This window comes from Cuculus canorus, chromosome 22 (assembly GCF_017976375.1).
Source record: "Cuculus canorus isolate bCucCan1 chromosome 22, bCucCan1.pri, whole genome shotgun sequence".
Lineage (NCBI taxonomy): Eukaryota > Metazoa > Chordata > Aves > Cuculiformes > Cuculidae > Cuculus > Cuculus canorus.
Genome location: NC_071422.1, coordinates 4,956,743 through 4,968,779, shown reverse-complemented (window position 1 = coordinate 4,968,779; position 12,037 = coordinate 4,956,743). Strand labels below are relative to the sequence as shown.

At 54.2% G+C, this 12,037-nt stretch overlaps 1 protein-coding gene across 2 annotated transcripts; it reads left to right on the top strand.

The window, feature by feature from the left end:
* Positions 1 to 2,224: 2,224 nt before the first annotated feature.
* Positions 2,225 to 11,783, top strand: KDF1 (keratinocyte differentiation factor 1). Of its 2 annotated transcripts, none has more exons than XM_054086718.1 (5): positions 2,225 to 2,278; positions 4,242 to 4,506; positions 6,993 to 8,106; positions 8,986 to 9,060; positions 9,653 to 11,783. In XM_054086718.1, the coding sequence occupies exons 3-5, from the start codon at positions 7,011 to 7,013 to the stop codon at positions 9,733 to 9,735; spliced, it is 1,254 nt and encodes a 417-aa protein (XP_053942693.1). In that variant the 5' UTR covers positions 2,225 to 2,278; positions 4,242 to 4,506; positions 6,993 to 7,010; the 3' UTR covers positions 9,736 to 11,783. The 2 variants fall into 2 exon arrangements, with proteins under 2 accessions (XP_053942693.1, XP_053942695.1); XM_054086720.1 differs by having other exon boundaries at positions 2,226 to 2,278; positions 4,333 to 4,506.
* The last annotated feature ends 254 nt before the right edge of the window (positions 11,784 to 12,037 follow it).

The following is a 12,037-nucleotide window of genomic DNA, read 5'->3' as shown; positions in this document are numbered from 1 at the left end:
TCCCCTGGGTGTCCCAGTTACTGGGGCAAGGGGGGGACCTGCCGCTCATCCTGGCCCAGTTTAAGGGAAGGAATCTTGCATCAGGATTTCAGGTTTAAGCCCCAGGCTCAACACAGCTCCCTGTCCTCCTGTCCTGGATCCAACAAGATCCCAAAGAAGATCTTGGACACGGTGGAAGCTCAGCTAGGGCTGATGGGGCAGGAGGGAAATGTAGGAACCGAGGGGGCATTAAGCAGCGCGGTGCTGGGCTCAGGCAGCTGAACGATGCTCTTCTGCTCATCCAGGATCTATGGGGCAGCGCCGGGAGAGGTTTGGTGGCTGGGATCGGTGCTCAAGGCACCTGGCAGAGAAGGAGATGATGTATTTCCAAGCAGTGCTTTGAGTTAAACACAAAAGAAAGCCCAGCCGGTGAAATGGCACCAGCTGGAATTAAATACGGTGTTCCTGTGCCAGAGGCTTAAATAAATAAACGCGGTCTTTGTGCCCTTTAGAGAAGGAATGAGCTCCTTGGCACTAGCACCATCCTTTAAATTGATTTCTCTCTCCCCTCTTTCCTCTCGGAAACCGGAGAGCTGAGTGCACGGCTGCGGTTCTGTGGGTTCCTGCTCTCCTTGCCCTGCTGCTCCCTTTCTTTCCCCCCCAGTTTCCTTCCTTTCCCCCAGATCTTCAGGGAAGGATTCGACCCCTCAAGAGTGAATCACCAGCTCTTTGGGGAGAACCACTGAGTCACCGCGCGGTGGCAAATGGGATGGGCTGAGCCAGCAGCCCCGGTGCCCAGGGAGCGCGGAGCATCCCTGCGGCATGATCCCCCTCCATGCCACCGCTGCCCCAGGGAAACCTGGGCACAAACAACCGCTCCCAGCAGGAGAAAGGGTGGACAACGTTGTCGCTCCACAGAGTGCTGTGCAGAGAGGGTGAATTCACCCCAGGTTAAAGGCACAGGTCCCACCGTGGCTGCGGCCAGGCGGGAGAGCAGGGCTGGGCGAGGGCAGGAGAGGTGGCCAAAGGCTTCGGGGTGTCGAAGCTCTTGGGCATGGCCTGGGTGGAGGCTGATCCTGGGGTGAATGGGATCCTGAATCCAGAGGGAGGCATCCAGGCGAGGCGCCGGTGAGAAGTGTGGGACCCTAGGGGATGCATGTGGCCACCCCACGGCTGCCACTTGGCACCCCTCGGCCAAGAGGTGCTGCCCGGCACAGGGGTTGACCTGAGGGGAGTTAAAATGACATGGAACGATGCAGAGGAATGAAGGGGATCCTTGGCATGGGGACCCCTGGGGACGGGAATCTGTTGAGGCAGGGATCCTCAGTGACTGGGAACCTCACTTAGCTGAATCCACAGGTCTGGGAATCCTTGGGAAGAGGGATCCTTGGAAGTGGGGATCATTTGCGGCAGGGATCCCCGGCGATGGGGATCTGAAGGGATAAGAATCCTTAGGAATGGGGACCATTGAAGACAGAAATTCTTTGAGACAGGATCGTTGGGGCAAGGATTCTTTGGGATAGGAACCTTGGGGATGAGGATACGTTGGGATAGGGACCCTTGAGTGGTGAGATCCTCAGGGAAGGTGAACCTCAGTGACAGAAATCCTTGAGGACGTGGACCCTTGGGGGTGAGGATCCTCGGGCAGAGGGATGCTTTGAGGGAGAATCCTCGAGGACAGGGAACCGTGGGGACAGAAGCCCTTGGGGCATGAGACCCTTAGGGTCTGGGTGTGTGGACCTGGAGGATGGGGACCTGGGAATGGGGACCCTTGGGATGAGGACCACGGGGGATAGGGGCTTTAAATTGAATGGCTTGAAATTGGGAGGGGGAGATTCATATTGGATATTAGGAAGAGATTCTTCGCCATGAGGGTGGGGAGGCCCTGGCCCAGGCTGCCCAGAGCAGTGGGGGCTGCCCCATCCCTGGAGGGGTTCCAGGCCAGGTTGGATGGGGCTTGGAGCCCCTGATCCAGTGGGAGGTGTCCCTGCCCATGACGGGGTGGGACTGGATGGGCTTTGAGGTCCCTTCCAACCCAAACCATTCCATGATTCTATGATAGAGACATGGGGATGAGGTCTCGGGCACAGAGACCCCCGGTGGGAGTCGAGTTTTGAGGTCCCTTCCAACCCGAACCATCCTGTGACCCCGGGATGGGTCCCCGGGGTGCGGACCCGGGCGGGGCGGGGGCGGCTTCGCGCACCGCGCTCTGCTGTCCCTCGCGGCGCCCCGTCGCGCCGGGTCACGTGACTCACCTGGCCCAGGTGGGGCGGGGCCGGACGCCGCTCCTGGCTCGCAGGTAACGCCGGGCGGGGGGGGCCGCGACCCCGGCCCCGACCCTGACCCCGGCCCCTAATCCGACCCCGACCCTGACCCTGACCCCGGCACCGGCACCGGCACTGCCCCCGGTGGGGCCGCCCGCATCGGGCCTGGGGGCAGCAGGAGGCCGCGACCAGGGGGTGGCGGCAGCGAGGGGTGCGCCTTGTGCCCCCTGCACCAGGGATCCCCCCCTGCACCGGGGACACACCCCTGCACCGGGGTTCCCCCCCTTCCTGCACTGGGGATCCGATCCCCTCCCTCCCCTCCTCCCCAGAGACCCCTTTACATCGGGCATCCCCTTCCTCCCCCTCCCCCCCAGTGACCCCCCTGCACCGGAGATACCCCTTTCCTTCCTCTTTTTCCAGTGGCTCCCCTCCCCTTGCACTGCGGATCCCCCACTAGCCCTTTCCCAGTGACCCCCCCAACCCGGGGATCCACCCCTTCCTGCACTGGGAATCCTCTTCCTCCCCCTTTCCCAGTGACGCCCCCTCCCCCTGCACTGGGGATACCCCCTTCCTGCAGTGGGCATCCCCTCTTTCCTCCCTTCCCCTGTGCCCCCCCACCCCCCGTACATCGGGGATCCCCCCCTTTCCCAGTGTCCTCCCTACACCAGGGATCTCCCCCCAGCACTGGGGATGCCCTCCCTCCCCACCTCCCCAGTGACCCTGTACACCAGGGATCCCCCCCTTCCTGCACCGAGGATCCCTTCCTCTCTCCTTTTCCAGTGACCCCCCCCTTCTCCCTACAGCAGTGATCCCTCCCTCTGCACTGGGGATCACTTCCCTTCCCAGTGACCCCCCTCTCCTTACACTGGGAATCCCCTCCCTCCTCCCGTCCCCGTCCCCAGTGAACCCCCTATATTGGGGACACCCCCCCCTCTTCCTGCGCCAGGGATCCCCTCCATCCCTCCCTCCCTCCCTCCCTCCCTAATCATCCTCCTCCCCCTATGCTGGGGATCCCCCCCCGTTCCTGCACTGGGGATCCCCTCCCTCCCCTTTTCCCAGTGACCCTGCTATATTGGGGATACCCCCGCTTCCTGCACTGGGGATCCCCTCCCTCCCCCCTTGCCCTGTGACCCCTCTCCCCCTGCACCGGGGATCCCCCTCTGCCCCCTCTTCACCAGGTTCCCCCTGCACTAGGGATCCCTCTCCCCTCAACACCACAGTGCCCTGAGTGCTGTTTCACCTGCCAAGTCCAACACTTCTCCCTCTGTGCATCCCGGTACCCCTTCCAGGACCGAGAAACAGCTTCCCCCTCTCCGCTATCCTCGTGCTGCCCTTGTTTCCTCCGATCTGTCCCCTCCTGCTGCTCCAGGACCTTCCCTGTCCTCACCCATGGGGCTGGTGGTGGTGGGAGCTCTCTCCGGGCTGGGGGGGTGTCAGGTCTCCCAGCATGGTTTGGTTTTCCAGGGTGGAAAAACTAAGGGAGAAAGGGCAGGCAGCGAGAAAGCGACTTCGCTCAACTGGGCTGTTCTTTCTCCCAGCTTCTCTTTTCATCCACTGCCTTGAGGATGTGTGAGGGTACAGGATAGGCAGAGGGACCTTTGCTTGGTGCTCACGCCAATCTCCTCGATTCCAGCGCTCTGTTTGGGAGGAAAGGGCACATTTTATTTCCCTGCACTGTGGTTGTCAGCTGGAATGAGGGCTGTTGTGTGCCAGGGGCACAGGAAGCATCTGGGGAGCGGCAGTTCCTCGGTTGGGGGGTTTCTGTCCCAAGGAGGTGAAAGAACAGATGCAGGAGCACAGAGAAGAGACTGGGTCGGTGTGGCTCTGGGCCAGTATTGCTGCCCACAGAGCAGGCAGGAGGCCGGGGGCTTCGCAGGGCAGCTTTCAGCTCCTTGCAAGGCTGCGTAGAAAACTGAACAGCTCGCCATGTATTTAACAGAAGTTGTATCCGTGTGTCAGTCTTGTATCCTAAATTTAGGTCCTCTGGCCCCTCTTTAGGTTAATGCTTTGACTTCCGTGGCTCCTAACAACAGTGGCACTATGGTTATTGGCAAAACAACTTAATTCAGCTATTTTAAAACTCTCAAAGGCAATCGTGTCCTCCGAACAATGAAGATCTTAGACCCCGGCTAACTCTGAGACACGCAAACTGTTTGTGAATCCCTCCTCACTCTTCTGAAGCAGATGCTGAAGTTCTTTCAAAGGATCTGCTCTGTTCACACACGGTACCTACGCGAGAGCAGAGAGAGCTCCTGGAGATCTTGTGAGTATCGACTCAGCTGTGGATTTAGAAATGGGACCTGCAGGAAAGCTGGGGAGGGGCTCTGGATCAGGGAGGGCAGGGATAGGACGAGGGGAACAGTTTTCAGCTGAAAGAGAAGAGATTGAGATGAGATCTTAGGGAGAAATATTTTGCTATGAGGGTGGGGAGGCCCTGGAACAGGTTGCCCAGAGCAGTGGTGGCTGCCCCATCCCTGGAGGGGTTCAAGGCCAGGTTGGATGGGGCTTGGAGCCCCTCATCCAGTGGGAAGTGTCCCTGCCCATGGCAGGAGGTGGAACTGGATGGGCTTTGAGGTCCCTTCCAACTCAAATCTATGATTCTAGTCTCAGCTTATGGCTTGATCCAGTGTTAAGCAGTTGGATCAAGGAGCTGTTTCTTGTATGTGCTTCCAGGGAGCTCTTCTGAGTGTGGGTGTGATCCCACAGAAACGTGGGATGGGATCGGATGGGATGGGGTAGGGTGGGATGAGGGCGATCTCAGTGTTTGGAGCCAGCTGTTGCAGCTGGGCTTTGTGCAGTGTTGAACAAGTGGTTTGATCTCTGAGCCTGCACGGCTCTTTGTTTAGAGCTGAGATAACGCTATTCTCGATGTCAAAGATGCTCTAAAATTTCAGAATATTATATATATATCTTTATATAAATGATCATTACTGTGGAGGGCAGATGTTAGAGCTCTTGATAAGGCCTCAGGATTGAAACATCCCAGTCAGCAGTTTTGTGCTTAGATCAGCTCAAATGTTTTCAGCTTGTTTTTCAATTTTGATCTGCATTACAGAAATGATGAAGCTGAGGAAAAGAAACCCTGCTGTTCTGAAGTGAAAGCAATCAGAACGCTTGTCTGATGCTGATTGTAGGGAGCTCTGCCTGCTCAGCTCCGAAACTGAAGTGTCTGGGGCTTTAGTATTTCATGTGTTGTCCAGGGATGTGCAAAGAGAGCTCCTGGGACCGGCACTGCTTACAGGTTTTTGTAAGCTAATGGTGCCAAAATGTTCCTAGAAAGTAGTGGTGTGCAGTAACTGCCTGGTGTTTGCTTTTTACCTGTTCGTTGTTGGGGAAACACTGCTCTTTGTTTAAAAAGGGGGGGAAAGCAGCAATGCTTTTACCAGGTCGGACAGATTTATTTATCCATGTCTGAGATACCCTATAGAAAGCATAAATAGAGCAGCAAGGACAGTCCACAAATACTTGAGCTATGGCTAGGCTCTCGCTGTTTATTAATTAGCCTAATTAGTATTTAAAAGGATCTCTTAGGGGTGGAAGCAGCGTTAGCCAAGAAGCTTAGAAACTGTGGACAAGTTAGGGGTCCCCCGTGGTCTAGGATAAAAGCAGCAGTGAGAGAAGTGGCAAGTGACATTCTTGACCTGCCTTGGCATTGCCTAGCGTCGAGCTTTCTGCATAACAGGGAGATTAAATGCTCCAAACTCTGCTTGTTGGGTCCTTGTTGGAGTTAAAGCGGCAGAGAGCACCCTGCAAAACAGTTTACTCCTGTGTTAATCAAGTCGAGCAGACGGCTCGGTGTTGGATTTCCGTGGTAGGGCTTTGGAGAGGTTTTGTTCCTGTGAGGTGCGCTTTGAGCCTGGCTTCTTGAGAAGATCTGTTCTTTAATCCAGATGAAGACATCAGTTTCCCTAGGAAAGGCTTTAAGGTAACACGGCCTTAGCATGACACGCGAAAATCATCAGTGTTGGTAACACTAACGTTACTCATTGCTAAATCCTCTGCATAGCATCGAATAATCTGGAGTCTGGATTGGCAGCTCGCTTAATGATTGATTGCTTGTCATCTCCTCCTGGGCACGGTGTGTTCTCAAAAGGATAAGCGTGTTTTGAAAGGGATAAGTGCTGTCAGGGCCCAGCTTAATCTTAAGGAATGCAAAACAAAGGGGAAGTTCTTTAAAAGAAGATACTTTCCCTTTGGAGCGCAGCTGTCTCCACCTATGGCTCTGCTGTTCCTTTCTGGCTCAGGAGCAATGGCTCTGGAGCCTGACTTGGCTTCCAGCTGCGCTGAAGAAACCTCTTCTGAAGGTTACAGGCATTTTGATGACTTAAAAGTAGCTGTTTTAAAACAGCTCTCTTCTGACTCAAGGAAGAAGGCAGCAAAGCTGGAGGAGTTGGGGAACCCTGAAATGCAGGCTGGTATCATAGAATCACAGAATCACGGAATGGTTTGGGTTGGAAGGGACCTTGAAGTCCATCCAGTTCCACCCCGTGCCATGGGCAGGGACACCTCCCACTGGATCAGGTTGCTCCATCCAACCTGGTCTTGAACCCCTCCAGGGACGGGGCAGCCACAGCTTCTCTGGGCAAGACAGGCAACAACAGTACAGGTCCTAATGGCAAATATTTCTGTGAATAATTGAAGTGTTGAATTTGAGAATTGCTGAATTTCACTGTCAGAACCTCTCTGTGATCAGTTGCTGAAACGTGACTGGTAACAAATGCTTTGACTTGAGCTTTTCTTGCTTCACAGGTGTGTGAGCGGTGAGCCATGCTGGGCCGGAAAACAGGACATCCCCGTGACCTCAACAGCCACCGCCAGCTGAACCAGCCCCACCAGGAGGCCGTGCCCCTGCGGACCAGACCCTCCAAGGAGACAGATGTCAGTTTGGAGGTTTTCAGCGGTTCCACACCCGAGATCAAACAGAGCCGCACCAGGGCCCAGCAGATGCGAGACAGGAAGGGTCGCAAAGCTGACCTCAAAGACTCTAACGGGAGAGAGACAGAAACAATTACCTTTATTTCTGGCACAGCAGAGGCTCCCCCAAACCAGAGCTTTTGCTGTTCCTCTCTATCTCAGGCCTGGAACACGTACAAGGCTGTTTTCTGTTGTATAGTGACCTGTGGGGGCTGCTTTCAGGACTGCAGTGTCTGTGTCCCCTACCCGGGGCCTGCCGAGACCTCCACCGATGATGGAAAGAATGGGGATTGCAATGGGCGGCTGCCGAACAGCCCCAGCAACGTTTCTCCCACTGAGAAGAATGGGAACCAGATCAAAAAGTCCACCATGGGCAGCAGTTTCAGTTACCCAGATGTGAAACTAAAGGGCATTCCTGTGTATCCAATCAGGAACCCCAGCCACAACCTGGAATCAGATCCTTGCTGCAAAGAGCTGCTGCCCGAGAAGCCCTTCAGGAACAGCATAGAAAAGCCACCGCTCCCCAGCAGCCACCGGAGTTCAGAGGAGTATTATTCCTTCCACGAATCCGACCTGGACATCAGTGAGCTGAACGGCTCCATGTCCAGCAGGGAGATCGACGTCCTGATCTTCAAGAAGCTGACAGAGCTCTTCAGCGTCCACCAGATCGACGAGCTGGCCAAGTGCACGTCGGACACTGTCTTCCTGGAGAAGACCAACAAGATCTCTGACCTCATCAATAGCATAACTCAGGACTACAACCTGGACGAGCAGGATGCTGAATGCCGGCTGGTCCGAGGCATCATACGCATCAGCACTCGGAAAAGCAGGGTCCGGCCCCATATTTCTGTCCCAGCCAGCAAGAGCCACGAGGAGAAGTCCAGCAGAGGTAACGCACCAGACAGCGGGAATGAAACGATGCTGGAGTCCATGGTCATCAGCCAGGACGGTACGTGTGCGTTCCTCGGAGTTACCACAACACGAGAGGGTTTTTTTATCAAAGCCAAGGAGATGTGACAATGGAGCAGAGCTGAAAGCTGATGTCTGTCTTCAGGCTGGGCTTATTTTCCTGGGTTTTGGGAACAGAGGTCCTTACGCATCACTGGAGGCCTCTGCTTCTCACCAGTCACTGCGCTGTGGCTTCTCTGATAGTATCTTTCACTGTCAGGGAAGTTTGTGCTGAGAGATGTAAAGTCTTATTCTGCTGCTGCTGCAATGCTCCTGGCTTTTCCTCTGCACCTCTAAGCTAGGCAGAAAGACCGTGAGTCAAACTTAACTGGTATGACCAGATGAGCTGGCTTTTGCCAGAGGATGTCCAGTTACCCAGCTGGCTCTCTCCCTGGTGTTCCACCAGTGCTCCTTCCTGATACCACCTGAGAGAGATCCTCCTTGGAGCTGAGACCCTCTCTGCCCAGTGGGGTGAGGAGCAGCCAGTAAATATCCCTGTGAGGAGGAGGGAAATGAGTGCCTCACGGCTCTTTCAGGGCTTGTCCGGAGCAGCCTGAAGTGACTGACCTCCAGAACAGGTCATAAGAGAGTTTGTTGTAGAAAGACCTCGAAAAGCTGAGCATTGGGGGCAAGGAGACGTTCAGGGTATGGAGGAACCTGGGTGACTACTACGCTCCCAAGCTTAGCCGGAGCTGCTGTTGCTTCCTGGTGCTGAATAAAGCTGGGATTACCAAGACAATTGTGGAAGCAATCTGAAGACTCAGACTCTGCCTTTCCTGTTACCTCAGGGTGGTGCCTTCTGAAAGAGTCAGGCATCTTCACACTTGAGTCATAGCTGCGCGTCCTTTCCTCTCTCAGGCCCTCTTGGTTTTCATTCCAGATTTGGCTGTGCAAATATCGGAGGAAACGCCAGCAGATGTGATAGCCAGGAACATGCGGCGGCATAGCAGCGCAGGTAACGTATCTGGACGGAGCTCTGAGCTGCAGAGGCATCACCAGAGTGAGGGAAAGGTCCTGAACCTCTTATGCCTTTGGTTTTCACCATCCCCAAAGGCTGAGCTGACACCTGCCTCTTAGATTACCATAAGGGGCGTAGTTCTCTTGAGCTTAAGGAGGCTCACAGGTTCCTGGGCTGGTGGGTCCTTCTGAAAAAGAGTTAGGGGGCTCTGTCCATGCACAGTGCTCAGCCCAACAGCTTTCAATCTCCGGGTATCCTGACAGAGTTTGGGTTGTGACCAGCCAAGGTCATAGCTGGGTTATACTGGGAACAAAAGGAACTGTGCAAGAGGGAAGTAGGGGAGAGTGACAGGCTGTGCCCTGAGCTCTGATCCTCCGAAGAGCAGCCCAGGGCTAAAAGACAAGTCTTCTCCTGTGTAACAGCCAATCTTTCCTAGCAGGGTTGTTCCCTGCCTGTGGGCTTTGTGTGGCTTTCTCCTCCCTCATGATACACAAAGCCTTTTGTGACAGCTGCTTGCCTGGCTGCCAGGCCCTCGGCTGCTAGAGTTCACGTTGTCTAATGTCATCATCTCTTCTCCTTCCTCCCCAAGGCTCTCCAGCAAGCAGAGATTCCTCATTCCAAGACACAGAGACTGACTCGTCTGGGGCACCTCTGCTTCAGGTGTATTGTTAAGGAGAGAGACCCAAGCAACGGGCAGGCACTTCGAGGCTTTGATGCAATCAGATTTCTCCTTTTTCAATACCTGCTATGCCACTTTTTCAACCCCCAGTCTACCCCAACAACTTTGTTGAAGCCAAATTTCTCTTCATATCTGAATTTTACTGGATTTTATTTTGTTTTTTTTTTTTTTGGACAATATAGAACATCAAGGAATTGAACTGTGGAGCTGATGAACTCGGGAGGTGGGATGTGTGCCCAGGGAGGAGAAGATGGATAAGGAAGTTTATAACTTGGGCCTCTACGGCTTCCATACTTTACATTTAGCTTCAACAACCTCGGTGGCCCAGCCTTGTCCCTGCTTTGAGGGTCTGTTGTACAGTTTTGCTTTCTGGCATTGCACAAGTTAACTTGGGTAGGGAATAACTGGATGTTTGTGCCGATGCTGAGGTGAGGGCCAAGCACCTGCTCTTGAGGGACCCAAATCTCTATTTAAAGTGCCTGGGTTGGTCCCAAAAACTTAAGTCCTCTATCCATGGCATTTGCAGTAGCCAAATCTGCCTTTTTCCTGCTGCCTTCAAAGGAGAAAGTTCAGGTAATGTGGTTCTTCTTTGGCCTCTCGGCATCGTCTCCAGAGATCGTGCCGATGGCAGGGGATGTCTGGACAGCTGCCCTTCTCTCGTCTCCCACACAGAGCACAGGGATCAGCTTTGCAGTCGCTGCCAGGCGGGCGGGAGATGTCACCCATAACTCGGGCTATGGGCACGTGGTGGGAATAGCCGATTCATTATTCGGTCTTTATCATTAAGAGTTGGGCTGTTCAACTCTTCTGCCTTAAAAGCAGCGTGCTCAGAAAGGAGAGCCTCCCCTGCAGTGGGTTTGTGAGGAACTGTTCAGTCCTGCCTTTCCTCCTCCTTCCCATTACACCTCCCTTAACAGCCATTCCGATGCGGGAGATGCGGTAGCGCTACGCCGACGGCACGGTGCCAGGCGACCTTGAGGGCTGCAGCATTTCAGCGGGAGGAAGCTCTGTCTTTACTGGTGTTGCTTGGTTGGTTATCATAAAGTAAACACGTGGAGCCATGAGGCTTGTTTAGACATTCAGGTGCCCTTGGACGTGAATAGAACTCGCTTCGTTGGATTTATCAGCCGTAGAATAAACACGCCCACTGGTTTTTGGGGAGAGGGAAACCAAAATAGACCCCGTGCTTTTGGTGTGGACCATGTTTTTGTGCCTTAATTGGACTGAAATGTGCCTTAATTGGACTGAAATGTGCCTTTAGTTTATAGCCTGTGATTACATTCCAGAAGGTTGGGTAGAAGGGGAAGAATCTGATTCCTCACATGAGCGGTCAGGCTTATTTAACCAGCCAGAGCCCTTTGAAATGTACAATTTCAGTCTCTGTCCAAGCCTGGTTTTGTGAACTGCTGGCGTTTCAAAGCATAAACCATGGACATCACTGAAACGACACCTTGGGACACTGACAGAGCGAGAGTTTGAAAACAAAAGGGAGAGACCAAAGCTTGGATTTGCCTTCTCCTCCCTCCTTTGTCCTTAGAGCTGTCGGTTTGTGAAAAACGGTTAATGCAAGAAAGAGACTTGAAATGAGGCCGTCCTGGGACTCCCGGAGGAGCTGTGCTTGGTTCACCTTCTTCCAAGTGCCACACGAACTGGTGGGCCTGTTCGGCTTCCTGCTTCGGGATGGATTTGTAGGTACGTGCGTGGCTTGAGTTTACTTAAAGCTGTGCACTGAGGCATCGGCGTGAGTCACACTGCGTGTCCGTGCGCTGCAGCTTTGGAGACCAGGGGGTGAGGATGAACCTGCAAAGCGCTGCCGATGGCTATTACAGCTGCAATAGGATGTGTTTTCTGTTTAATCTGTGTACAAAGAGTGAACGTGTATGGATTAACCTTGCAAAATCTCCCCCGAAAAAACTCCCTAGGAGGAAGACTGCCCACTCGATGGTCCGCGAAGCTGGTGCACCTGTGGTGTCTTAACGGGATTCTGTTGCACTCCTTGCCCTTCCGTGTCTGATTTGGTCTTTTTTATAAAGCAAACCATGTGCTCTTTACCTGAGCTGTGTCCTTTACATCCCTGCATCGCTTTGGGGAGAGCGTCTGCAGAGGGAGCCTGGGCCAAGAGAGGGGTTTGCATCGGTGGTTTTTTATCCCTGCTTTCCCAGCACATGGACAAAGGGATTTTTTGCGTTGTTGGGAGGGCTGAGCGCCGGGCTGGTGCGTGAGACATGGGGTGCAAATAAAGGAGCCTCCAGGGAGGCACCTGTTTGCATGCAGGGAAACCTGGACCTTCCCTGA

What these genes read in the sequence shown, in the direction of transcription:
- KDF1 (XM_054086718.1), top strand. Translation starts at nt 7,011, where the DNA reads ATGCTGGGCCGGAAAACAGGACATCCCCGTGACCTCAACAGCCACCGC. An exon ending in CATGGTCATCAGCCAGGACG is followed by an intron (nt 8,107 to 8,985) that starts GTACGTGTGCGT and finishes TTTTCATTCCAG; the next exon opens with ATTTGGCTGTGCAAATATCG. An exon ending in GCGGCGGCATAGCAGCGCAG is followed by an intron (nt 9,061 to 9,652) that starts GTAACGTATCTG and finishes TTCCTCCCCAAG; the next exon opens with GCTCTCCAGCAAGCAGAGAT.